This window comes from Eurosta solidaginis, chromosome 3 (assembly GCF_040869045.1).
Source record: "Eurosta solidaginis isolate ZX-2024a chromosome 3, ASM4086904v1, whole genome shotgun sequence".
NCBI classification, from domain to species: domain Eukaryota; kingdom Metazoa; phylum Arthropoda; class Insecta; order Diptera; family Tephritidae; genus Eurosta; species Eurosta solidaginis.
In genome coordinates, this window is record NC_090321.1 from 286620950 (window position 1) to 286648890 (window position 27941).

Here is a 27941-nt window from a genome sequence, read left to right on the forward strand (position 1 = left end):
TTTGATTTCGTTTTCTAAATAAACTAAACGTGCTTGTGTGATAAAATTGTTAAACAAATATTGTAAAAAATCGACTCTTAACACATTCATGAATTGAATGGTCAAACAGAACAATATTACTGTTAGTGTTTTTCCAGGGAAGTCAGAAACTAATGATATAAACCGCTGATCTGGAAAAAGATCTAGAGAATGATCGTCATTTCACAGCACAATTGCACAGACTCAATCATGGTTCAATTATGTACAGGTTGGCTCATCTCATCAGCTGATTTTATTTATGTCATTGCATGGTCGAAGGGATTGTCAAAAGGAGATGAAGGAGATGGCAAACTCAAAATGAAACCAACACATTGGCAACATTTTACTACCACATACAAAAACTGCTAAGTTTTATGTTTCCATTCCATACCATTCGCACCAACACCAATACACAGATTTTGACAATTTGAACAGATATATTTTGTTGCTTTACAGATGAGCCAACCTGTATATAGTTGAACCATGGACTCAATTCACACAGATTGTTCGCTATTTCGTGTATTGAATGTGTTAGTCGTCGCTGAACAAGCCATTGTTTACTATATAGTTTGGCAGCTTAAATAGAGCTTATGTTGCGAATAGAGTGGAAGGCATTGAACTAGGCAGTCGAATGTCATATAATGAAGGAATTGATGTTCGGAGTTTTTTCAAAATTTGCCCGATATCCTGAATCACAAAAGGGAGTATAGTTAAGTACAAAAATGAAAAAATATAGTTAGGTTTTGCTCCTTTTTTAGCAGGAGATTTTCATTTTAAAAATGTATATATATAAACCAATGTTCCTTCTATTACTCATTTTATCTATGGAGCTTCACATGCACTTTATAAAAACGTGCTTTTTATTTTTACGAACTTATTCCTCAATGAAAATAAATGAAACACGTATTAATGTAAGCATTAATCATATTTCTTACTTCTTAAATGTTCTTCTTAAATATTATAAATGTGTTAAAAGTAGCTGGACTAAAATAATATTGACAAATCTGATATGCCAAACTAATTTTATATAATAAAAATGATTTCATAAATTGCATGCATTTTATACATATGCATTATATTTTAAATTTTCTCTAACTATTCGTTTTGTGCTGACTAAATTTTGCTAATGCATAACTTTCTTTGGCTATATAAGCTAACAATTCCAGGGGCCGTTTTCACCATCTTCGGTGAATGCTAACAAACACTTTATTTGAAAGATATCATTCAGTGATTCGTCAAATAAGGGTTACTTTAAAATAACGGACGTTAAAATTTCCCCTGTCACATGAGGAAAAATGAAATACAACTATTTTTCTAACATGAAGATAGATAGAAAATTTATTGGGGATTGCACTGCGACCGTTGGTCTATTGTGCCCTCATCAGATTGCGTCGCGTTCCAGGAGGATGGTGGAACGTCTCTCCTGATCGATCACGAAATCGACATGAATACAAAATTATGTTTTTTATTTAGTTGAACGGCGATAGAAAATCGGTTTTTTTTTTTAATGCAAGAAATTTCAAGGAGAACGTAAGTTTTTAATTATTTGTGTGTTGCTTTGACGTTTGGGTTTCAAAGTCGGATGTAGACGCAACGCAAGTGCCAAAACGACGCAAACGTCACCTTATGCGTATTTGCTTTAGGTGTTATTTATCAATATTAATTAAAAATGTTAGATCTCCTAAAAAGTTGAACTTAGGCAAGATACAAAAGAGGCGTAGCTTCGTAGACGCCTGCAAAATATGGCATGCAGCTAAGATCTCTCTACACCTCAAGATTGCTTATGCTGTGCCTAATACGCGTCTATGAAGCTTCGCCTCGTGTCCATCTGCACTTAAATTATATTTCAAAGAAATTTTTTTTAGCTTTAAACGTTGTTCATAATATTCATGTACATTTCTACTACTATGGCAGTCGCTTGCATACTACTATTTCATTATTTAAAAAAAATTAAGTTCGGAAAAATGCAACCTTATCACGTGCATTCTCAAACACGGTTGCCACACCATGTTTTCGGTACCAAAATTGATCGAAAAAAGGACCAGAACTCAAAAAAAAGGACCAAATTTTAGTTTTATTTTATTGGTATACAAACAATTCGGCAAGTTACTAGAGTATCGTATTTGTTGTAAAAATCAAAAATTGTTGGATGTTTCAGGGGTGTCCTATATACAATTTTAATAAAGGAGACACTTGGCTTTAGTTCAAACTACACAAGCAAAAATAAAGTGTACCTTTGGGTATCACATTTTCAAATTTTTAAGCTAAGACTATGTCTTTCACCAATCTAACGTTGTGACCTAATTTTGCTTGATTGCAATGAAATAAAATGTATAGCGCAGTTAGGTTTTAGTAAGGAACGGTTAAAAAATTTGAGTTGTGGCAAACTCAATAAATCGTAAATGAAACTAAGCAATTGTGTTAATGCTATTTTTATAGATGCTTTAATTTCACTCACAGTTTAAACTTCATACCAGAGCCTAGATTCAGTAAGTGTGAGTTTTGAACTCAGACTAAAATAGAAGCTTCTTAAAAGTTTCAACTGTATAATAATTGAATACCGATCGAAATATCTAAACACTAAAACAAGTCTTTTTCTGATAAGTGCGTTGTTTCATCAAAAATTAATGACAATGTGTTTGTCCGAACATTCAACACTTCATTTTTAATGCCTCGCCTAAATTATCTCCCAAGTGAAATGTCATTCATTATTCTGCTACATTTTATTGATAGAGCAATTTTCGTGGTAAGAATTCCATTGGAGTAAATTGAAAATTGTATGTGGGTAATAGAATTGCGACAATTTTTTTAGCAGTGTTTTGAATTTTTGTTTCAGTGAAAAAGAAATAAAAGTACCAAAACCGTGCCGAAAAAGAACCAAAATTGAGAAAAATGGACCAGTGGGCCATATAGGGGTGGAAGGGAATGGACTGAAGTGGCAACCATGTTCTCAAATGCAAGCTTCCACATCAAATACATATCCATATAAGTACTTGACATTACGAAATACATTGTCGCGTTGTGAGGCTAAGTATTTTTGCATAAAAGCTTTTTGACCACCACAATACCACAGATTAAGTATAAAATTTCACTAAAATAATACATTTTTTCGAAAAATCACACAGAATATCCGCAGTCATTGTTTACGAATTTAGAAATAATGAGAATGGCAAATACGAACATGGTTGTATTTATATGCACGAACATGTTTTAAAAACGCATGAAATTGTTAAAGTAAAGTTCAAAAGTAAATGATAAAAACTTTAATATTAAATAAAAAGATTCTTTTAATAACAACAAAAACGCCTTATATATTCTATATATATATCAATTGGTAAGGATTATCTCACTTTAAAATTTAGGCTAAATATTCTAAAGTTTTTTTTTGAAACTGAGTCGAGAACTGTGCGTGTGAATGTGCGAATTTCACCGATCAGCTGTTAGTTGCGCTACTTGGTAAAATTTACTATGGAACAAGCAGAGTAGCTACATTGAGGAAAGTTGTTGTTTATTTACGCATTTTAAAGTACTTAACATATTTTGTAAACAAAAGCTCAGCAGGTTTTTATTAAATTTCTGGGAAAACATGTGGACGGACAAGGCGCCACCTGCTGTTTCGATTATACGTCGTAAGTCTCTTTAAAAGCCTTTCTCCTAGAAGTGGAATTTGAACCCGCACTCTTGTGATGATCGGATTGTTGACAAACACATCCGACCATCGCCACGTCTAGCGGATATACAACTGTTTCCCAATTGCGCTCCGCTTCATTTATTTAGACTTAGACTTCCATATGGAACATAATTTTAGTATATTTGCTTATAAGAAAGAAATGAGTAGGAACAACAACAACTAACCATGATAGTCGGTTGCAATTGCAAAGCGGGGTTAGTTGTTGTTGTTCCTACTCAACATAGTTAGCAGGGTTTTATTATAAATAAATTTTAGTGATTCTGGACATTAAATGCAACCTTTTCTTTAAAAACCATGCCATGAGCAGAAATCGTCCTCCATCAGTCTCAAAAAGTCGTTTTGAGTAAAAAGTGGAGTTTACACCTTTTACCGCGGCGACGATAAGCATTGTTTTATGATTAAATTTGTAAAATGTTCTGGTCCCTAGTCTCTTACTGCTAAGGGAAGTGAACTCCGATGTGTCCTTCAAATCCTCTAGAAATTTCAAACCTCTTCTAGGAACAATGTAGATCGCATTTTGAATTTAAGAAGGCCTTCCGCTATCTAGCACATTTCATAGCTTGGACTAGGCAAACACCTTCGCGTCGGTAATGCCATGGACGATCCGTTAGGATTTATTATTAAATGCACTTATTTTCGCATGCATATTGTGACGAATATTATCATCACTAAGCCGATACTAAGCAGCCACTCGTATGTACGTAAACAAATCAATCATCATGTACATACATACATACAAGGCAGCAGAGAGATACTCACAAACGCATGTCATCATCAGCCGAAGTAGTACTCACATATGCATACGCATATGTTTACAAACTACAAATATACATGTATATACTAGCTGGTAACCAACCATGAAGTTCACGGAATTACTAGACCTTAGGAGAAATGGGTGAACGAGGAAACCGAGAGTATAAAAGCAGCACAAGCTGAGGCATGACTAAGCAGTTTTGATTTAAGCCGCTATTGGTTGTGAAGTACAAGTGTTATTGTGAAGTACTTTTAAAGTAGTCTAATAAAGACCATTTTGCATTATTGAATATTGCAGTTATTTATTCAACAGTTTAGCGATTCGAACGTTAGCAGAAGGTTTGGAATAAGGGGAATTACCCTAAATTCGTTACAATATATTTGTGGTACGGAAGCATCGGAATTACTCTTTGTACCAACATTTACCCATATATAATTTTTAAATTGCTCGGAGCCACAGAAAAAGTGAAAATAAAGGAAATGCTTATATCTAAACCGTAGACTTATTATATAGTTCCGGACTATAGAAAAGGTCATGCAGCGGGACACAATTTCCATCGCCTGGACCCTGAGGCCCTAAACCGAAAGAGATTGAACACGAATTGTAAGTGGTTCCTAGGGCACGAGAAGCTCATCTGCTCATAACTAGAATTTTTCGCTAGTGGACGGCCGTCGTGGTGTGATGGTAGCATACCCCGCTTACCGCACCGAAGGTCCAGGGAAAAAAACGCATAAAATTTTGAAAAGGGTTTTTTAAAAGAGACATAAAAAAGGTCTAAGCGGGGTCGGCCCTCGGCGGTGTTTTGGCAAACACCCCGAATGTATTTATGCCATGAAAAACTTCTCAGTAAAATTCACCTCCTTGCCATCGCAGTTTGGAGTCGGAATAAAAAATATCTGTATGTCCTGTCGTTATAGGAAAAATTAAAAAGAAGTTCGAGGCAAATTGGAAGCGAAGCTTGGCACAAATCTCCTTGCAGCTGAATTGCGCCAGCTATTTTTTACTGTCTCGACAGGTGTCGCCAACTCTTTCGAGTGAATTTTTGAAACAAAATGCTTCGTAATTGTAGCGAAGTTTGCTGTAGCTTGAAATCAGTATAACCCTGTCGACCACACACGTATTAAAGAAATGTTATGCAAAATTTTGAAGAATGCTCAAATTTGAATTAAAACCTAGCAGCTGCATATGTGAATGTTGTGATTTATTTTCGGGGGGCACTGAACTATTTAATTTGGTTTTCAACAGAACGCACAAGAACAAAATTAAGAACACAACTACGAATCCTTCACATTGCCTGAAACTTGTTTGACTTATCTTTAATGTACGAACGAAATGTGTTTTCTACGTATTAAATAAACAGTTTTTAAATTCATAAGCGGCGCTTGAAATAAAAAAAAACCAAAAATAATACTCGATCAACGGTATGAATATATTAAAATTCAAAACAACTCCCAACTCGAATTTGTTTACCCAGATTTGTTTTTGTTTTTGTATCTAGGTGTTATTATAATTTGAATTACCGTTTTCTTTCACAATATCGCCAAGTTCAAAACCGAACCAGTAATTTAAATATATGTAGATCAAGTCGTCAATTACACTGCTAATGGAAATTAATGGAGCAAAATATTTCAATGAAAACAAGGCAAACGCGTTTTTTTAACATTTAATAAATTTGTAAAATGGCAAGTAAAATGAAGTTAGGAACACATAAAAGGTCAACACTCTTTCTTGTGGCTATAAAAATTACTTAGCATTTCCAAATGAACGAATCTGCCTACAATCTTGTGCTCCACAGTTCGCTCATCCTGCCAAAATTCATTTACAAAATGATAAAACGCAAAAATTGAGTAAACACAGCAAATGGTCATGTCATAGAGTTTTTAAACTATTTTGTTCAAAAATATTAGTCATTAATTAGAATTTCGCTAATCAAACTGCTAAACCGCTAAATTATGTTTATTACAATTTCACTGTGCAACAAAAAAGCACGTACTTGACTAAACAGAAACAAAATGAAAAGTAACCTTACCTTTCCTATAACAAAATTCCAAATGTGTGTTGTAAAACTCTATCGAATAACGGAACTATTTGGGAAGTTATAAAATAATACTGCTTTTGGGAAGAGAATATCGATAGGTGGCGCTGTCGTATAGTTATACCTTTCTTGAAAATGAAATGGTGTATTAAGTTTTGTCCGAATCCTAAATTGTAAGTCATTAATGGAGATGAGTAGACCCACCATTAGGTATACCGAAATGAAAGTATGACGAGGTGAGTTGCTTAAGCCATGTCCATATGTCTGTTCGGACGCAATCTAATCTCAAAATTTGGTGATCAGGTGTATTCTGATGTTCGATTAGTCGAAACCGAGCGTATTGGACAACTATAGCATCATCTCCCATAAACCGATTTTTTTTAGGAAGCTTCGAATTTTACCAAATGCTTAAGTAAATGGCATTCACCATAGTCTAAAAAAATCGCTAAGATCGGATGTATACATAATATATATCTTAGACAACGGAATATAAGAAACTTATTGCTTTAACTGTCTTATTTAGATAGTAAGTGTAGGGTTCTTATTTTTATTTAACTTTGTGTTTAAGTTACTTTGAAATTTGTATTTTAATATGTTCCATCAATATTTTAGTTTTCAATTTTGATATTTTAATTTTCAAAAATTTTCAGTTTGATTCAATTTTTACCTTCAAGAAGTTATACTCTTTATATGTGAATATTCTTAATAAAAATATAAAAGGATACTACAATTGGCGATCCTGCCAGGAGGATTTAACTAAACATCAACCTTTAAACAAAAAAGAATGTGATATTTTAAATATTTATTGTACGCATAAAAATTTACTACCCCAAACAAACATAATTTATTAGTGCGCCTAAAATCAGGCAGAAATTCGAACAAACCAAAGATTAGTGTGACCATCAGTTCAAATTCAGTTGTAAAATTTTTGAATTTACAATATATAATTTTTATCAGTTACACCATATTGTTGAACGACAATTGGCAATAAACATTTAAACTAGAATTACAAAACAAAAGCAATTTCAAAGCAGAAATTATAGAAGAAAGGAATATTAAAAAAAAAATATTGGTTTTGGCGTAAAACTACATAAATCCGAAAATTTCAACAATAGCAGCTCAAAATTAAACAACAACAAGTACAAACAAATAGCCCAGCAGCACCGACAACAACACATCAATTCAAGAAGAGCTTTCAACAACTCATGTTTTAATTAAAAGTGCATGAATTGCAATAGACCAAATGCAAATTCGTTCAAATCCAGAAATAGATTTCCAAAAGTGACTTACCGGTAACTTAAAAAAACCTGAAAAGTGCGCTGAGTTTAACACAACACCGTCAGCCGTCAACACAGCTCCATAAAGAGAACGTAAGTTACAACAATAACAACAATAACGATAGATATAACAAGCAACAACAAATCAAAATAAGGAAGAAATGGTGAGCTGTTATTCAGAACTATGTATATAAATTTTGATATATTTTAAATATATATATAACTATATTAGTTAAGGTTTATCTGAAATTAAAATTTAATACATTTTAAATAATTGTAAACTCTTTCTTCTGGAGATTTAAAAGAATATTTTGCATTTAATAACGTTGAGTTTTGAACGTTATTTTAAAAGATTAATTTTTTGATTTTTGAGATTCCATTTCAATTATGCTTCGCACGCCACCAAACGACAGAAACACGTCTACACCAACACATCGGGTTAACGATTCGCTTATTGATTTAGAAGGTGTTTCTTCGCAAAATGATCTAATAAATCCATATGCGAACGAAAACAATAACGAAATTTTTTCCACTTCAGTGAAACTTCCTCAGTTTTGGACAAGTTGTTCTGAGGCATGGTTCATACATGCTGAAATGCAGTTCAATACTAAAAAAATTACTCAAGAAACGACCAAATATGAGTATATTATTACTGCATTACCTCAGGATGTCATAATGACGATTTTAGATTTTATTCAAAATCCACCGGAAATAAATAAATATTCTGCATTAAAACAAACTTTGATCGAAAGACATTCCTTAAGTGAGAATGCAAAATTAGATAAAGTGTTGTCTGATTCTGAAATGGGTGATCGCAAGCCTTCAGAATTTTACCGATCTTTAGTTCTACTTTCTGGTTCTAATTTTAGCCAAGAAATGTTAAAGAAACTTTGGATGCGAAAATTACCCAAAAACTTGAATGTAATTTTAACAAGTTCGAATTTCAATGACATAAATGATCTAACTAAATTAGCTGATAACGTTTGGGAAGTTATCAGTAAAAATGAAATTGCTTCGATAAACAGTTCTCAAAATTCTAAAGGCGAAAATTCTATTATTACTAATTTGGTTAAGACAACATCTTTAATTTGTGAAAATTTTCAAAAATTATCTTTGGAATTAAGTGAAATTAAAAAAGAAATTAGTCAGAATTATTCAAGATCACGTTCAACAAGTAGAAATAGTTTTAGAAGTCCTGTTAGATATCGTTCGAAATCTCGTGATAATCCCAACTGGTTATGTAGATATCATTACAAATTCGGAAATGAAGCTAGGAGATGTGAGGAACAATGCGCGTTTGTAAAAAATAGTAATCCAACAAACTAAAATGTTCCGTTGTTGCAGCGACAAATAACGGAATTTCAGAAATATCAACTCGTCGCTTATTTATATTTGACAAAGAAAACAGGTTAAAATTTTTGATTGATAGTGGGGCAGAAATTTCTGTGCTTCCAGCTTCGAAATTCTCGTGTACAAAAAAATCATCAGATATTATTTTAACATCAGCCAATGGTTCAACGATTTTTACATATGGAAAAAAACTTGTAAATGTTAATTTAGGTTTAAGACGGGAATTTCCTTTTGTGTTTTTGATAGCTGATATAGCAAAGCCGATTATAGGTGCAGATTGATTTTCTTGTAAAAACTGGAATTTGTAGATCATCAAATTCTTCTGTAGCTTCACCACTTCATTTAGTACCAAAAAAGGAAAGTAATGATTGGCGTCCCTGTGGTGATTTTAGACGACTTAATACTGTTACTGTTCCTGACCGCTATCCTTTACCACATATTCAGGATTTTAATATTAATCTAAGAAATAAAAAGATATTTTCAAAATTAGATCTTGTTAGAGCGTATCATCAAATTCCAATGGCAGAAGAAGATATTTATAAAACGGCGATTACTACTCCTTTTGGCATGTTTGAGTTCATTCGAATGCCTTTTGGTTTGAGGAACTCAGCACAACCTTTTCAAAGATTCATCAATGAAGTTGTAAATGAATTAGATTTTGTTTACGCGTACATTGATGATATTTTAGTTGCTAGCGAGAGTGAAGAGCAACATATTAAAGATCTCCGTATACTTTTTGAACGTTTGTGTGAATATGGTTTGAATGTGAAACCAAATAAATTCATTTTTGGTGTTACTAGAATTGATTTTCTAGGACATAGTATTTCTGAATTAGGAATACGCCCATCGGAAAATAGAATTAAAGCTATTCGAGATTTTGAACTACCAAAATCCATTAAACAAACTCAAAAGTTTATTGGTATGGTTAACTATTACCATAGATATATTTCACAATTAGCCGAATTTACTGGAGTTATATATGATTTAATTAATAAAACAAGTAAAAACCGAGACAAAACTCTAGTTTGGGATGATAAATCTATTAAAGCGTTTGAATGCATTAAAGACAAGTTTGCATCTAAGGTCTTGTTAAATCATTTTAGCAAAGATGCAAAATTAACTTTAACTGTAGATGCATCCAATACGGCAGTCGGTGGTGTTCTACAACAAAATTTCAACAATAAGTCTGAACCTCTCGCATTCTATTCGAAGAAACTTTCACCAGCTGAAATGAAATATAGTGCTTTTGATAGAGAGCTATTAGCAATTTATCTTAATATTAAACATTTTCGATATCTATTAGAAGGAAGAGAATTCACTGTGTTTACTGATCACAAGCCCTTAGTTTTTGCTCTAAATTCAAAAACTGAACGTAGTCCACGACAAACCAGACATCTTGAATTTATTGCACAATTTACAAATGATATTCAGCATATTACTGGACAAGCAAATGTAGTAGCCGATACTTTATCTAGGGCATTTGAAACAGAAGCAATTCAAAATTCAGAACTTAATTTTAAAATTTTAGAAAAGGAACAGCAACAAGATGATGAGCTAAACAATCTTGTATCTCAACAATCATTTCAAAATTTAAAATTAGTTAAAATTCCTGTTTTAAATTTCAATATATGGTGTGAATCATCCGGAGATTGTCCTAGACCGTTCGTTCCAAATAATTTACGCAAAACAGTATTTGATAAGTTACATGGGATAGTGCATCCGGGTACTAAAGCCACTCGCCGTCTAATTATAAAAAAATATTTTTGGCCAAACATGAATAAAGAAATTAATAGATGGTCCAAGGAATGTATTAGTTGTCAAAAATCTAAAGTTTATCGACATACGAAGTCACCAGTTAGTAAAATTTCAATACCGAACAAAAGATTCGAACATATTCATTTAGATATTGTAGGACCTTTACCTATTTCAAAGGGACATCGCTATATTTTGACTATTATCGATAGATTCACACGTTGGCCAGAAGCATACGGATTAAGGGAAATTTCTGCAGAAACAATTGCAAATAAATTTTTATGTGAATATATATCTCGGTTTGGTGTACCTCTAGAAATAACTACTGATCAGGGTGCTCAATTTACTTCAAAATTGTTTACAGAATTAACAAAGTTATTAGGTAGTCATCAAATTACAACGTCAGCTTATCATCCTCAAGCGAATGGCATGGTAGAGCGATTTCATAGGCAATTGAAATCTTCTTTAATGGCTACAAATGGAACCAGAGATTGGTATGGAGAGCTACCTCTAATACTGTTAGGTTTGCGATCAACATTTAAAGAAGATATTTCGGCTACACCGGCTGAAATGGTTCTTGGACAAAATTTAAGATTACCCGGTGAACTTATTGTTCCAACATCTGAAAATTCATCATCAAATGAAATTTTGGGTAAATTACGTGAAAAATTTAGAAATGTTCATTCGAGTTTAAATCATCATAACTCTAATGTTGGCTTTTATGTTCCGAAAGATTTGCAAACATGTAAATTTGTTTTTGTTCGTTTAATTAATAAGCGTTCTTTACAACAACCGTATGAAGGTCCATACAAGATACTTGAAAAAAACAAGAAGTATTTTAAAATAGAAATTGATAATGAGGTCAAAACTATCCCGATTGACAGGCTAAAACCAGCGATTATTGAAACGTTACCTAACAACTCTAACACTCATCACAATAACATTAAAACAAAGAAGAAAGTCACATTTAATTTATTTAATGTTAATTCTCTGGAAGGGGGAGTAATGTAGGGTTCTTATTTTTATATAACTTTGTGTTTAAGTTACTTTAAAATTTGTATTTTAATATGTTCCATCAATATTTTAATTTTCAATTTTGATATTTTAATTTTCAAAAATTTTCAGTTTGATTCAATTTTTACCTTCAAGAAGTTATACTCTTTATATGTGAATATTCTTAATAAAAATATAAATAATAAAAAAGGATACTACAGTAAGAACCATGAAACCCTATGTGAGGTTTAAAAATCAATTTTTTTAAGATGAATCGAAAATGTGTCTGTTCTTTATATGGTTGCACTGGCCGGTTAATAAATACCTTAAATATAATGAATCTGTGCATGGAGCGCTACATACATTATACAACCGATTGTTCACATATAACAAACTTTTGAGACTTGTTAAGCTCCATTCATGAAAGGTATTAGTCTCGTCCTAACTTGGTTTTGATGTTGTATATAGTTCTTCATTGCAAAATATCATCTTTATTAGCGTGAATCAATTCGTTAGTCGGTGGCTGGTAGTTTTTTATGTGCACTTTCGCCCTAATCTTTCTCATTTCTACTTTCGCTCCCAAACCTCATAAACTTTTTTACGAATTTTAAGATTTCTACCAAAGATGCGTGCACATTACGCGTCGCGAGATGTTGCGACAGTTGCGCGACACTTTTTGAGTAGAAACCGTTATTTAGTTTAATTGCCTTATTCCGCACGTGACCAGTAACTTAGTTATCGGAGTATTATGTAACCGAAAATCGTTACCAGTTCATGTAACCGCTATTCTAGCCTACACGGTTTTACTGTCAAAAAACAAATATGCGCAGTTGAGAGTAAATTGAAAATGTGAACGAAGTGTGCTGAAAATTATTAATATTGTTTAGAAATTCTTTTACATGAACATGGATACACTTTTTTTTTATTTTTGTTCAACCATTGAGCCGAACAAAAACAAGTAAGGAAGGCTAAGTTCGGGTGTAACCGAACATTACATACTCAATTGAGAGCTATGGTGACAACATAAGGGAAAATAACCATGTAGGAAAATGAACCGAGGGTAACCCTGGAATGTGTTTGTATGACATGTGTATCAAATGAATTTAAAGAGTATTTTATGAGGGAGTGGGCCACAGGTGGACGCCATTTAGGGATATCGCCATAAAGGTGGATCAGGGTTGACTCTAGAATTTGTTTGTACGATATTGGTATCAAATGAAAGGTTTTAATGAGTATTTTAAAAGGGAGTGATCCTTAGTTCCATAGGTGGACGCCGTTTCGAGATATCACCATAAAGGTGGACCAGGGGTGACCCTAGAATGCGTTTGTACGATATTGGTATCAAATGAAAGGTGTTAATGAGTATTTTAAAAAGGAGTGATCCTTAGTTCTATAGGTGGTCGCCTTTTCGAGATATCGGCATAAAGGTGGACCAGGGGTCAATTCCCTAACTGTGAAAAACTGAAAAATGTACACTCATTGAAAACTCATTTGCACACACAATTAACACTTTAAATTTTCATGCGATTCTGTAAATTATTGTGTACACTGTTTTGCTGAATGAGCGCTGAATCTTAGTCTTATGTCAGTGAGAAAATATTCACCAAACGCCATGAAAACAAAAAAGTCATTCTGCAACAGTGCGTATGAGTTTTGAATGTCAGAATAGTGTACACTGGCTCCCAAGAAAACTCACGAAGTTTTTATCAGTGAGTCTTTTTGTTAACAGTTTTGCTTTACAGAATCAAAATTTCAAAGTTTACACAATTTCTTGTGTACACTTTAAAACTCACAGTTAGCGAATAGAGCCCCAGGGGTGACTCTAGAATGCGTTTGTACAATATGGGTATCAAACGAAAGGTGTTAATGATTATTTTAAAAGGGCGTGGGGCTTAGTTCTATAGCTGGACGCCATTTCTGGATATCGCCATAAAGGTGGACCAGGGGTGACCCAGAACGTCATCTGTTGAATACCGCTAATTTATTTATATATATATAATACCACGAACAGTATTCCTGCCAAGATTTCAAGGGTTTTTTATTTCGCCCTGCAGAACTTTTTCATTTCATTCTACTTAATATGGTAGGTGTCACACTCATTTTACAAAGTTTTTTTCTTAAGTTATATTTTGCGTAAATAAACCAATCCAAATACCATGTGTATAAAACTGGGCGTGGCTGGAACCGATTTCGCCCTTTTTCACAGGAATAAGTTATCGTCCCAGAAACTAAGCCCCTACCAAATTTCACAAGGATTGGTAAATTTTTTTTCGACTTATGGCATTAAAAGTATCCTAAACAAATTAAATGAAAAAGGGCAGAGCCACGCCATTTTGAAATCTTCTTTTATTTTTGCATTTTGTTGCAGCATATCATTACTGGAGTTGAATGTTGACATAATTTACTTATATACTGTAAAGATATTAAATTTTTTGTTAAAATTTGACTTTAAAAAATTTTTTTTTAAAAGTGGGCGTGGTCGTTCTCCGATTTTGATAATTTTTATTAAGCATACATATAGTAATAGGAGTAACGTTCCTGCCAAATTTCATAATGATATCTTCAACGACTGCCAAATTACAGCTTGCAAAATTTCTAAATTACCTTATTATAAAAGTGGGCGGTGCCACGCCCATTGTCCAAAATTTTACTAGTTTTCTATTCTGCGTCATAAGTTCAACTCACCTACCAAGTTTCATCACTTAATCCGTATTTGGTAATGAATTATCGGACTTTTTCGGTTTTTCGAAATTTTCGATATCGAAAAAGTGGGCGTGGTTATAGTCCGATATTGTTCACTTTAAATAGCGATCTGAGGTGAGTGCTCAGGAACCTACATACCAAATTTCATCAAGATACCTGAAAATTTACTCAAGTTATCGTGTTAACGGACGGACGGAGGGACGGACATGGCTCAATCAAATTTTTTTTCGATCCTGATGATTTTGATATATGGAAGTCTATATTTATCTCGATTCCTTTATACCTGTACAACCAACCGTTATCCAATCAAAGTTAATATACTCTGTGAGCTCAACTGAGTATAAAAAAAAACGATAGCCTTACCCAACAAAAAGTATGCAGTTAGCATTGGTTATCCATCCGTTCGTCCGCCCGTTAGCGTATCTGCGCGAAGGCTCAATAATATGCTAATGCATTAAAAGAATAATGCATTTTTCTCAGCTCTGCTATAATTTCAAAGTCTTAGAACATAAAACTTGCGACTTTCGTTTTCCTATGATCAGCCTATCCTATCTTTATAGGGTTTATAGGATAGGTAAATGTTGCGATGAAAATCTTCAGTCCACCGTCTTCGACTCAATTGTTTTATTTTTTATTTTTGTGTTTAGATGATGTGCCATTGTAGAAGCTCCCGGATGGGATTTTCCAAAAGTACTTTCCACCATATGAACATACATGTGTATGTATGCCGATTGTCGAAAAACGCGGCGCGGTGGCGGCGGCGGCGTCCGGCGACTTAGTATATTTTCTGCTCTTTTGAGACTGTCTAGGCCATTTATTGTTCGTCTCGAAAATTGGTCCTATATGGTCGAAAGGGGTATCAAGGGATGCGCATCACTGCCAGTTATAAAAAACCTATTGCGAAATTTAATACTTTCTAACCGTTCAAAAGTTATTTGAGAAAACAGGCGCTTTCGATGCCAGATTTCGCATTACCGAATTCACCAAGTTATTAAAACAAAACACTTAAATAAATTTAAATGCTCACTTCGCATAATTTTTACAAAAAATTAATAAAGAACAATGAATTTAAATAAAATGCCCCAAAATGTAGAACAGATTTTCAAAATGTCCTCAAGTTGTTAAAAAAGCAAGTTACCCGAAAAAGATGCCGAATTTTATATCCCGAGTGGCTAAAAGAATAAGGGAAATCAGTGATACAAAATCCTTTAGTATGCTCCAGTGGTTTAAATTCTCCTTTGAAATGATTTTCAGCTCATACTTAAGTTGCATATACATATCTTCAACATGTATGAGAAGGGTTGGAAAAATTACTTTATTTACTTAACTATAAAATAGCGTTTCAAATCTTAATTTTGATTTTCACACTTCATCATTCGACACCCAAGTCTCCCGGGGTGGCTTTCCGTAATTCGATAGTCGACACTTGTTGATTCGATACTTCAAGTAGATATCGAACGCTCGATGATGCCATTTTAGTTCCCGTATCTTGGTATGATCTCTTTCGTTTGTAGATTTCAAAGGGTGTTTAGAAAGCTTTTTGGAGCTACCAAAATATTTTCTTTTATAAATAGCATTTGTTTTTTAATCTCTGAAGAAAAAATCATTCCATAAATAATCACCAAAGCATAAAATTATAACTTTCAAAAATGCAATCCGACACTTAATTTGGTATCGAACAGTTTGTATCGAACGTTCGATACGACGCGTCGACAATTTGTGTTACGGAAAGCGAAAACGATTATTTTATACTCGTTCTTGATCGATATCGAATTACGGAAAGCCACCCCCGGTTTGACATTACCTAAAGTTGGTGGCCCTATCCCCTACTAGTACCATGGAGTGAATCACATTGGATATAACCTATCAACCGTGTTTAAATGTCACCTAGACGTTACGGCTCCTGTTACAAATATAAATACGTAAGCACATATATTTACCAGGTGAGGATTTGTCCTTCGCAAGAACACTCAAAGTGGTGAAGCAAAAGCTTTCTCAAGACAGTGGAACAGATGACCGGGTATTCTGCTACCCTAACGTAGGGGATAGTCGAGCTAGTCTGAAAACTGAAGGCGGTCATCCATAATGAGCTCTTATATAATAAGGCCGGAAATGAAGACTATTGAAGTAAATTTATCGAACACAAACGTATGCAAATTTTGGTCTACATTTTAAAACTTTTATCCACGGTCCTTGCAAGTTTAAATTATGTAGATGCGCCAAGGATTAGACGATTTTCACCAATGATATCCACTTAGACTGCTTATGATGTCGAGGGCGGCATCCTTGGTAGAATAGTTACTTCGTAATGTTTCAAGGTGTTTTTTTGGTGTAGCTCGGAAGCATAGCGCGACAAAAACATCCGTCAGAAAGTCTTCGGAGCTACACCTAGAGCTACTAGGAAAGTGACGTGACGAAGGTATGAGGAAGGCCAGGATGCGTGGTAGCGACTGGTGGTCGGGATTGCTACTGTTCGCACGTCGGGAACTGTAGCTCTTAGAAATAGCCGAAAAAACTGAAGGCGCCCTTTGGCGCTATCAACAATAAGCCAGCATTGATGCTAATCGGTAAAACTGTGCCACGAGAGTCATGAATTTTAATAGACCATCAATAGCAACCGTAAGTCGCCTTTGTGCGTAACCAACAAGGAGCCACAAATGATTTAAAGAAATCGTGCCGACGACGGGTATTATAGTTAGCCCAGAACACCTCCTTCAGTGAAACTACGCTACAAAAGTGTTACCATTTTAAGTATTTCTCCCTCTCTCTGCAAGAAAATTTTCTGAACGATCCGCGAGAGGCAAAAACCGCGGATCTTTCCGAAATGGCCGAAACGTCGATATCTTTAAATACATATAAACAAAACCTTTTCCAAATATTATTTTTTTTAAATTTTCGCTTTACAAGCCTCCGAGATACTCATCCGCAAGTTAATTATGTTGTTCCAGATCGTCAAACATACCATTGACGGCAGCAGTATGTTTCCATATTCATTAGTTGTGTACAATGTGATACTCTGAAGTCCAGCCATTCAATTCAGAGGTTTACGCCGATCACTTTGTCGGAGCGCCGGACGCGCCGCCGCCGCCGGTATATAATAGAACCTACGCCGCCGCCGCCGATTAAGTGACCGGCGTAAACCTCTAGTATGTATGTATGTATATTTTTATTCATATCACAACTTAGTTCTGCGCGAAATTATGAATAAACCAGAGTTGTCCAGACTGGCTGGTATTAAAATAGAGAGTACAAACTGCAGATTGACAATAAAAATCAAAATGAAAACAAAACAAATTAATAAAATATAACGATGAAAAACAAGTTTGAGCTTAACGTTTGCCTCTCTGGTGTTTTCTTGCTGCGCAGCTCAAACTAAGCTCACCTTAAAAAAGCCACAACACTATGAAAACAACTTTTGTGCGAGAAAGTCGTTGCTTTGAGTTAATATGAAAGTCAATTAAAAAATAAAATTGATATGAGATAAACAAAAAAAGTAAAAATAAAAGTTATAAAGTGATACATAAACAATGAACGGATTCACAAAAATTGGAATAAATTGAAAGCTAACTAAATATACATGCAACGGTATAACTAAACTGTGATCGAATGGGGATGTTTGAAATTAAGAAAAATTTAAGTTTTTAATATCGGTACTCTCTGTGCAATACAATAACAATTTCTAACGGTTGATAACAATAACCGTTAAACTTCCACAACAACGTCGAGCAAAATGATATTTACTTCGACTCTAATCGGTAATTGGGAAAAGTTAACGGTGAACAGCCATACAAATTTGGCAATTTTGATGTTTCTATTCATGGTCTGTGCCTTCGAAGTGGTCCTGCTAAAGCTCAACATTTCTGGCACAAGCATGGGCAACATATTTGGACGCACCGATGCGGACGACGATGATTCAAGCGAATACGAAGAGGATATTTATTATGAAGAATTACGTAGTAATTACGAACAATGGACACGAAGGCAACAGCGTTACAGACAGAGAATTCAGCGTCAGGAAGATGCAATGTTGCGTCAATTCCGTATGCAACAGCAACAACGAGAACAACAGCAGGCAACCAGCATTTGCTAAAAGGGCATTGGAGTAATCAATTAATGACTCAATTATGACTGACTTTATTTCCATGGTGTTGTTATTGTATAGTGTTTTGTGTATTTAAATATATAGAATAACGCAGCAGAAGCAATAAGAAATGTTTCAAAAATTTTAAGCAAAATTAAATGCAAAAATATGACTGATAAAAACACTACGGTTAAGTCTGTGCTGTTTTGGAATAACCGCTTAAGTCGTAAATTTCAGTTAACTACAAATCCAAGCTATTCCATAAGAAACAGGAATAAACCAGACACTAATGACCATAGTTTATGTTAATTATAAATTTATGTTTTTATATTTTTAAGCTTTACAAATTCATTCCATAAAAAAACTAGATATTGTACCCTGATGTACTGAACACCTGCGAGTAGAAAACCAGCAGCGAAAATTCTTTTCAAGTTTGGTCATTAACGTATATTCATATTCTTATTTTCTTTAATTTAAAAAAAAAAATTGTTCTGAAACGTTTTCGACAAAAGTATAGTATCTACAAATTCATCTTAATATAAAATGTTTCACAATTTGTATTAAAGAAAATCCAAAACACCCTTAAAAAAAAAAAACTTGTCAAAACCTAATGCGAACTTTAAGCGATTTCAAACATTTACTTTGTCAGATTAAAACAAAACCGTCTACAAAACTGCATGTTTAAAAGTATTATGAAGTTCTTAATAAATTTCAAGATTTTTAAAAGCTTCTCGAACCATCCAATTTTTTCGTAACGTTTCTGAAATTGGGTTAAATAGTTTTTTAACAAAAAAAAAACTCATTTTCATTGCAAATGTTTTAATCGCAATTGTAAATTAGACTGTTTCAGTATTTTTGTTATTTTTATGAAAACTGACTCAAAAGTTGCGTATGACTGCCTACAAAAAAATAATGCACAATGTTAATATTTTCGATTTTCTATAATCTATATTTCTGATTTTCAAACATACTAAAATATTGAAAATAAAATTATTAGGCACTTCTTTGATAAACCTTCTCATTCAAAACCTATACAATTGGAAACTTGATATGCTCGAATTTGAAGAGGCAAAAGATGTTTTTTGGAGTGTAATTTTATTACCTTTACTAAGCAGCAGTGGTTTGATGAGCCGGAAGTACTTCTGTCATGAAAATCTTCTAAGCGAAAATCGCCTGGCTTTTCTTCAGAGATTCACTGCACCATCGATCCATTTATTATTAAATTATTTACAAGATTCCAAAGTTATCTGAAATCCATTTCTCAGTTTATTTCACTTTTCAAATAGGGCTCGTATCGCGTTATATGATCACATGTCGAAAAGTAGCTTCTCTCAAACGATAAATAAAAAACTGTCAGAATATTCGTAAAAATAAGAAACAGTTATGGATCTAATGAGTACTGGTAGCCATCATTTCACATATTTCCTTAATCCAATTAACCCTTTCAGAGCTATTGCAATAACACGATACGGACTCAGGATATTGGGCAAGTATATTTCCGTTTTGCAGAAAATTTACTTATCCATATAAGCCTTGAAAATAAAAAAGGAATAAAATGTTGAACGGTCTATTGTACACACATACATATCTATACGTAGAAATGTGAAAATAGCTTCGTTGTTGCAGTGATATGACTGGAATTTTATTAAACAATTTATCTTCTTTATGATTTGATTAGTTTTTTCAACTTTTAATATATTCCAATAATTATATTATATCGATTGCTCGGTGGCATATCGCCCGACCTAGCTCGGAAAACGTTTGAATAACGGCTTATTTCAGAATTGGTTTCAAAAACGTCCCATCTAAGCTCAACTTCAATATATTTTGATATTAGCTGGGGCGTTTATAAATACAAGCTTTGCAATAGGGCGGCAGTCGACATACGCTGATATTCCACTCAGCATTCGATATGTAGTAGAGCTTACGATTTCTCTGAAGATTCTCGAGTCCCGAAACACTCATAAAGCTACTCGAAATTCAATTTAGTCGCTGCATTGATAGTATTACATAAGGCGATCTGCCTTTTACTACTTATATATGTACATACATATGTGCTGAACATTTATAATTTTTAAGACTTACCAGTTTTCGTATTGGTTCGATACTTGTAAGGCCCTAAAGCTTCTCGACATGTAATAATACTGCCAATGCAGCGACTAAATTGGACGCCGAGAAGCTCGGGAGCCTTACGAGTATTTGGAGATCCAAGAGTCTCGCGAGAAGTCGAACAAATTCAATAAATCTTAAGCTCGAATATGAAGAGATTAAAAGAAATCATATTAATATCTGGAATTGTGTTTTTGTATTAAACAAGTTGTCCTCTAAATAATTTGATATGGCGACTGAGTCTTTCTCTGTCTTCACTATTTCCTTCTTTTTATGGATTAAATTTGTCTATGTATTAGAGTCTCAGTATGTATATAAAAGTTAAATTTTAATTTATAAGAGTTGTGTATTTTGGCCAGATTGGGTTGTGAGCTAGATTATTTTACTTTTCAGTCCAGGAAGCAACCCTCTTCATGGCCGATCAGAATAATAAACTAATTTTTCAAAATATTACTGTGATGTTATTATTTAAAAAATTTGGACTATATGGGGTCGCCCCTCGGCAGTGTCTGGCAAGCACTCCGAGTGTATTTCTGCCATGAAAAGCTCCTCAGTGAAAATTCATCTGCCGTGCAGATGCCGTTCAGAGTCGGAATAAAACAAGTACATCCCGTCACGTCAATTTGAACGAAAAATTAAAAGGAGCACGGCGTAAGTTGGAAGAGAAGCTCGTCTTAAAATCTCTTCGGAGGTTATCGCGCCTTACATTTTTTATTTTATTTTAGATATGGAGATAACAAATTAAATGTACAGTGGATGCTCGCAATTGGGAACCAACATCAACACTAGCAACAACATCAGCACTGAAATCCCGCGAAGAATCAATCTTGCCAATAATTGCTACTTTGGACTAGGTAGGCAATTGAAAAGTAAAGCTCTCTCTCGGCGAACGAAGCATGGACCATGACAACAGCAGATGAAGCGGCTTTGGGAGTGTTCGAGAGAAAAGTTCTTCGAAAGATTTATGGACCTCTACGCATTGGCGATGGCGAGTACCGAAAAAGATTTAATGATGAGCTGTACGAGCTATACGCAGACATCAACATAGTCCACCGAATTAAAACGCAGTCGCTGCGCTGGCTAGGCCATGTTATGCGAATGAAAGATGATGCTCCGGTCAAGAAAGTGTTTCTATCGGAACCCGCTTATGGAAGCAGAGGTAGAAGGCGGCCCCTACTCCGTTGGAAGGACTAGGTGGAAAACGATTTAAACTCCCTTGGTGTGACCAATTGGCGCCGGTTGGCGGAGCGAAGGAGCGACTGGCGCGCCTTGTTGGACGGTCATAACCGTTTAGACGGTTAAGCGCCAATTAAGTAAGTAAGTAAGGATGTCAATATAGCGAATGCATAGAAACGCCTGTCTTCTACACCAGCATGAATGCAAGGATTATGGTTCGCATTAAGGGACCAGAAAACTTGGCTGGTTAAAAATTCAGAAATATATCTTAGGTCCGCGTTTTCTGTGTGAGTTTAAGTTACCCTGCCACTTCGAGTGCTAAAACTGGGAGAAACAGTGTAAGCTTAAGTTAAAATGCAGCTTAAACTCGCACTGACAAACCGGGCCTTAGTTACCATCTCCTTTTATAATTCTGTAATTATGCTCTAGTATCAATAGCGGAAACAAATACATTTAAGAACTGCTTTAAAAGTCCAACAAAAGTTGCAAAGTTTTTTTAACCACTCATATAAAAACATTCAACTTTTTAAGATATTAAAATAAAACAACAAATTGCGCTTGCGCAAGCATCTCGAGAGCGCCACAATTTCCGCATTCATATTATGCAAGGTAAGTTTTGTTGCTGTCCGGCATGCAACACGAAAGTTGCAATAACAAAAACAATAAATGCAGCGGCATGCTGTTCAAAGTTATGCATATAATAAAAAAATAAAAAAAAACAACCACCAACTTTTCCACTTGATCAAATACACAACAATAAAATCTTCGACATTCTTAGGCAACCCGTCCAGCCGGTTCACGCATTTGTGAAATTATTTAATTTTGCCAAGTATTTTCGTGCATCGAGTAGTAAATATGTTTGTATGTATAGACATAAAGTGACTAGGCGAATCGTTTTTTAACAAAATCCTAAAATGTCTCAATTATTAATGTATCTCAAAACAATTGCCAAAACTAAAAATATTCGATTTAGCCTTCGCCGAGTTCGTAGACCTTTAAATAGACGTTCAGCTGATATTTTGTTGTGGCGTTTGTTTAATTTATTCTCTCCGTTAATACCGAGCTTCTTCTATTTAGTAGCTGTTTTTTGTCTCACCTCGCATATGTGGTATATATTTCGTCTTGACCTTTTAAGTATCTCATATCCTCAAATTAGTGATTAAACCTGTTCAAAAGGTTCAAGAATTGGGAACTTTGTTACTTGTTATTTTGATAAACAAGATGGGTAAAAAGGAAACAAAATTTGTGAGCTTTATAAAATGAAGGCTAATCAACAAAAAAATTAAAAATGCTGTAAGTCACTCCGGTACAAGCAGCTCATTGTATGAACGACCAGGTGGAAAACGATCTAAAATTTCTTGGTGTTACCAATTGGCACCAGTTATCCCAACGAAAAGGCAGCTGGCGAGCCTTGTTAGACGGCCATATCCCTTTAAACGGTTAAGCGCCAATTAAGTAAATACACACTTCTTAGTCTTTAAACCTCAGAAGAAACTTGCGCTTAAACTCCATGGCGATTTTGGCCGTTGTATGACAATTAGAAACACCAAGAAAGATCAGCTCTCAACTCAATTGATGCCTCCATCAGTTAGAGTCTCCATCGTCATCTAAGAGTCACTCTTACCAACAAATGTAAAGTTCTTTCTCGGTAAGTGAAAATCATGCCCTTCAATTCACTCAACGTACGCATCCTGCTGTATGGTGCAGAAGCATGGACGCTGACAACGTCAGATGATGCTGTTCAGAAAGTGTTGGAAAGAAAACTTCTTGGAACGATTTACAGACTTATAGTGCTCAGCCGGAGAAAATTAATGTAGATCTGTTCGAGCTTTAATAGGCCCAATATAGTGGAGAAAATTTGAAGGCAGCAGCAAAGCTGGCCAAGCCATGTTGTGCAAATGGAACAAGATGATCAGTCCCAGAAGGAACTGTAATCGGAATCCGCCTTTAAAAGCAAAGGAAGAGGGCGGCCCCCGCTCCGCTGGGAGCGTTTTATGTTTCCTTTGACGCCAGTTAACATTGCGTAAAGCGGCTGGCGCTAGTTTTTGGACGGCCAACACCGTTTAAGTGCCAATTAAGTAAATATGTAAAAGTCCAGATCGGATTAAAGCTCAAAACCCCTCTTCTGTACAGACCTTTGGCATCACGGGCGCGACCATCAATCTCAGTAGAACTTTTATTTCTTTAATACTCCAAGAGCCATCCCATCTTCTTGAGACACCGTCCACGCCTCCGATTCATCACGGAGCTATGATAAGAGTCTTGCAGAGCGGGGACCTAAATTTTCAGCTTCTCACTCAGTCCAAAGTTTTATTTGTTAGCAAGAGTGATTCTCCGTTTGATTCCTAGGCTAACATTGCTTTCGCGTTTATCAGACAGACGAAGTCCTTCATAGTTTCGCACTTATATCCTTCGGCAGTAACGTGATTGCTAAGGCACAAAGCCTGTTAGACATTTGAAGCTAAGTTTTCCGACTGCAGGACCAACAACCGTTTCTTAAAGTGGCCAAGCATGATTTCGAGGTCATGGCAAGGGCACTTATCGTATGTATTTTTTAGTTGTTCATAAAAGGATTCCTTATCCATGTCGGCCGCGCTATGTGATTGATGCTCATCGCTGCACGAAGCGATAATATTTGGCTGCGTAGTCTCTTTCTCACCACAACACCAGCACCGTGTGAATTTGAGATTCCCTCCTCATGCCACTGCGGTAGACCTGCGATGCCCTCTTTCTTGTTGTTCTAGCTTGACCAGGTCATCGTGCTTGCTGAGTTGGGGTGATGATTAAACCGATTATACAAATGTTCGGTGGCTACCCAGATTATATACATATATGCGCGAGCATGGTGTAGTGAGCTGCGTGAAATGTGTACAAAAGAATCGCCATACCTAGAACGGCATTCAGAAATTTGTCCCACTTGTTCGTACTTCTACACACGACTCCATCTTCCAAGTTATATCAAATTCTGAAAACTAGATTTTTGATCGAAATAGCATGAAATAGGTTCATAGCGTTACTTTTATTTGAAGTGCCCAACCTTAATTGAGGGGTTTTGTTCAAATCACAAAAAACTCGTGGTAAAAAGCATTTGGATTTCAATGCACAATTGGATGTCATTTTGAAATAGCAGATGACAAGAGTTCAGAATGGTGTTGACGGTGCATGACATTGTTAGTAGTTCACAGAAGAAACTGAGTATCGTTAATTACTCCCATATATGCCTCACTTCGTAACAAGGAGGCATTCTGTGACAGTTCCGAATATGATGCTTTGGCAGGTTTTACCTGCTATGGTCCCCTAATTCAATAAGGCCTTATTTTTTGTAATTCTGAATCAGTATTTACAGATCAGTCCCTTGATCTTACATAAATGTCATTTATAGATATCTACGGCGGCCGCCGTGGTGTGATGGTAGCGTGCTCCGCCTACCACACCGGAGATCCTGGGTTCACGCCCCGGGTAAAGCTACATCAAAAATTTTAGAAACAAGTTTATTCAATTATAATAAAATTTTTCTAAGCGGGGTCGCCCCTCGGCAGTGTTTGGCAAACACTCCGAGTGTATTTCTGCCATGAAAAGCTCTCAGTGAAAACTCATCTGCCTTACAGATGCCGTTCGGAGTAGGCATAAAACATGTAGGTCCAGTCCGGCCAATTTGTAGGGAAAATCAAGAGGAGCACGACGCAAATTGGAAGAGAAGCTCGGACTTAGATCTCTTTGGAGGTTATCGCGCCTTACATTTATTTATTTTTAAGTATATTTTATTACAAAACCACGATTTTATGTTATTTAATTAAACTGATTTTTATTTGAACTCCATTTTTGTTTTTTCCTGCAGCAAAATCTGTGAGCGGCGAATATTCAAGAAAGGATCAGCGAATGAAAATATTTGTAACGTTTGCTGTCGCCAAATCGTTCAATTTGATTCCAAAAGGTATTACATTATTCTGGAATATAAATTTATTAAAGGACCAGCGTATCTTAATATTAAAAAAAATGTTTTTCTTTCACATTCCAGTGTTGTCACATGCTGCGTGTGCAACAAACAAATCTGTCGTGGTGCCAAATGTTCAACATGGTTGCCCAAAGCGGCGTGTTGGGAATGCCAATTATGTCACACTTCGAAGGATTCGCTATCGCACACACAATCTTGGGTTGCCGAGCAAATGTCCTTTAATCGCCAAAAATATGTTTATCCAATGCGAGCGCGCAGTGAAATTTATATACCAATTCGCGATTGCAATGAAAGTCCAATGCGTAAGTTTATGGTTAATCTGAAATTTGTATGTATTTATATCTAATAAACAATTTTTACTTTTAACCAATTTATAGATTTTGAGAGTGTCAGTCAAGTGGGTGAGAACACGGCTGCCATCACCGCAGAGCAAAAGCTGAAAATACGTGAATATGTCGAAGAGGTTGTAGCGAATTTGTTGGGCGGTTCACTGGATCAAATACGCGTTGGCCAACTGTCAAAAAGTGAGAACTGTGAGTACACTTATTTTAGACAAATACAAAAATTCATATTTGAGCATAACAAAAAAATCGTAATTGCACACATTTTCTTTAGCCAATAAGCAACTGAAAGAGTTTTTCTTAGTACAACATTTACATATATTACACTTACAGCTTACAGTAAGCTCAGCTTTCGCTTCAAAATCATAATGGCTTAGCATACTTTCAGGCGTAATTGCCTTTAAAAGCTTTCTACTTCCGTTCCATAGTGGTGATATTACCGTTATTTTAAAATATTTCAATTTAACTAACCAATTTCACCTTTCGATTTATTCAAATGCACACACACACCCACACCACTCACTCAGATTTACATCTCTTTGAGAAATATCACTCGAAATTGAGCAAAATATTTATTAGTTGGGAGAATGAATTGAGCAACAAAGCTCTCAGTGGAGGTGAGTTCATTTTACTTGTAGTAGCTTTGTAAAAATTGTTCTTATTTTTGTTTTAATTCAATTACCTGAAAATGCAAATGTTAACGAATGCACGCTTTTGTTTTTGTGCGTCATTATTAATTACCTGGAAATGTTGCTTTGCATGCGTAACCGAAATTAGTTAATATGAATCAATCAATAACTTAATTATATGCAGTGTTGTCACTGTAGTGAAAAATTCGGATTTTAATAGACAAGCCTAGAGAGTTACAAACAGTGTTGTCACTTCTAAAATCTATTTAGTGGTAGATTTTCAAAAAAAAGGGTGGTAGAGCTCCTAAAAATAGTGGTAGAATTTTCAGAAACATTAAAACCAATTTTTTTCAAATTATTATTAATATTCAACCATTAAAACGAACATAACAACTTCAAGTGCATTAACAACATACATATAAACGTCTGTATGAAAAGTATGTGTATACTGTATAGTCTTTAGACCTTATCAAATAAAAAAAATATAATTAAATAATAGTACACTCTCACCTAACTTTTAATTCTGAAGTTAGTAGTCGGTAGGCTTAGGCGTTTTTTTTTAATAAACTATTTTAATAAGTATCAAAGAACTAGTCTTAAGAGTTTGAACATTTTTTTACTACAAAAACCTTAACAGTTGAAATTGATAATCAAATGCGAACTACCGACCAAGAACTTTAACAAACCATGTGTGGATACGACTAAAGTTAATTTACAGTCTCCAAATATTCCATTTTTCCTAACACATAGTTCAAACATATAATAATACTACTAAGAAACCTTAAAATAACAAATTACTTCAATGGTATCCAACGAATACCAATAGCCCGAATCTAATGAAATAGACTTGTGCATTAAATCAATTTGTTTTTTAAATCTTACAACTTACATCCGTGATATCGAAGGCATCCATCGGATACTGCAATCGACGGCTGAGTGGAATATCGCTCGTATCTCGGCTGCCAGTTCGTGAACGCCCTATCTGAGAATGTTTTTCAAAAACACCATATTTCAGTTTTTCTTTTGAAAACGACCTATCTCAGAACTCGATTGAAGAACGCCCAAAATGTTTTTGAT

General features: G+C 34.9%; 1 protein-coding gene across 1 annotated transcript in view; it reads left to right on the forward strand.

Moving 5' to 3' along the window:
* M7BP (Myosin-7a binding protein) overlaps positions 1-27941 on the forward strand; it is a 160051-nt gene that overhangs the window by 73911 nt on the left and 58199 nt on the right. Inside the window, exons 3-5 of the mRNA XM_067777248.1 lie at positions 25778-25873; positions 25958-26196; positions 26272-26427. Coding sequence (XP_067633349.1) covers positions 25778-25873; positions 25958-26196; positions 26272-26427 — 491 coding nt within the window. The remainder of the gene's footprint in view (positions 1-25777; positions 25874-25957; positions 26197-26271; positions 26428-27941) is intronic.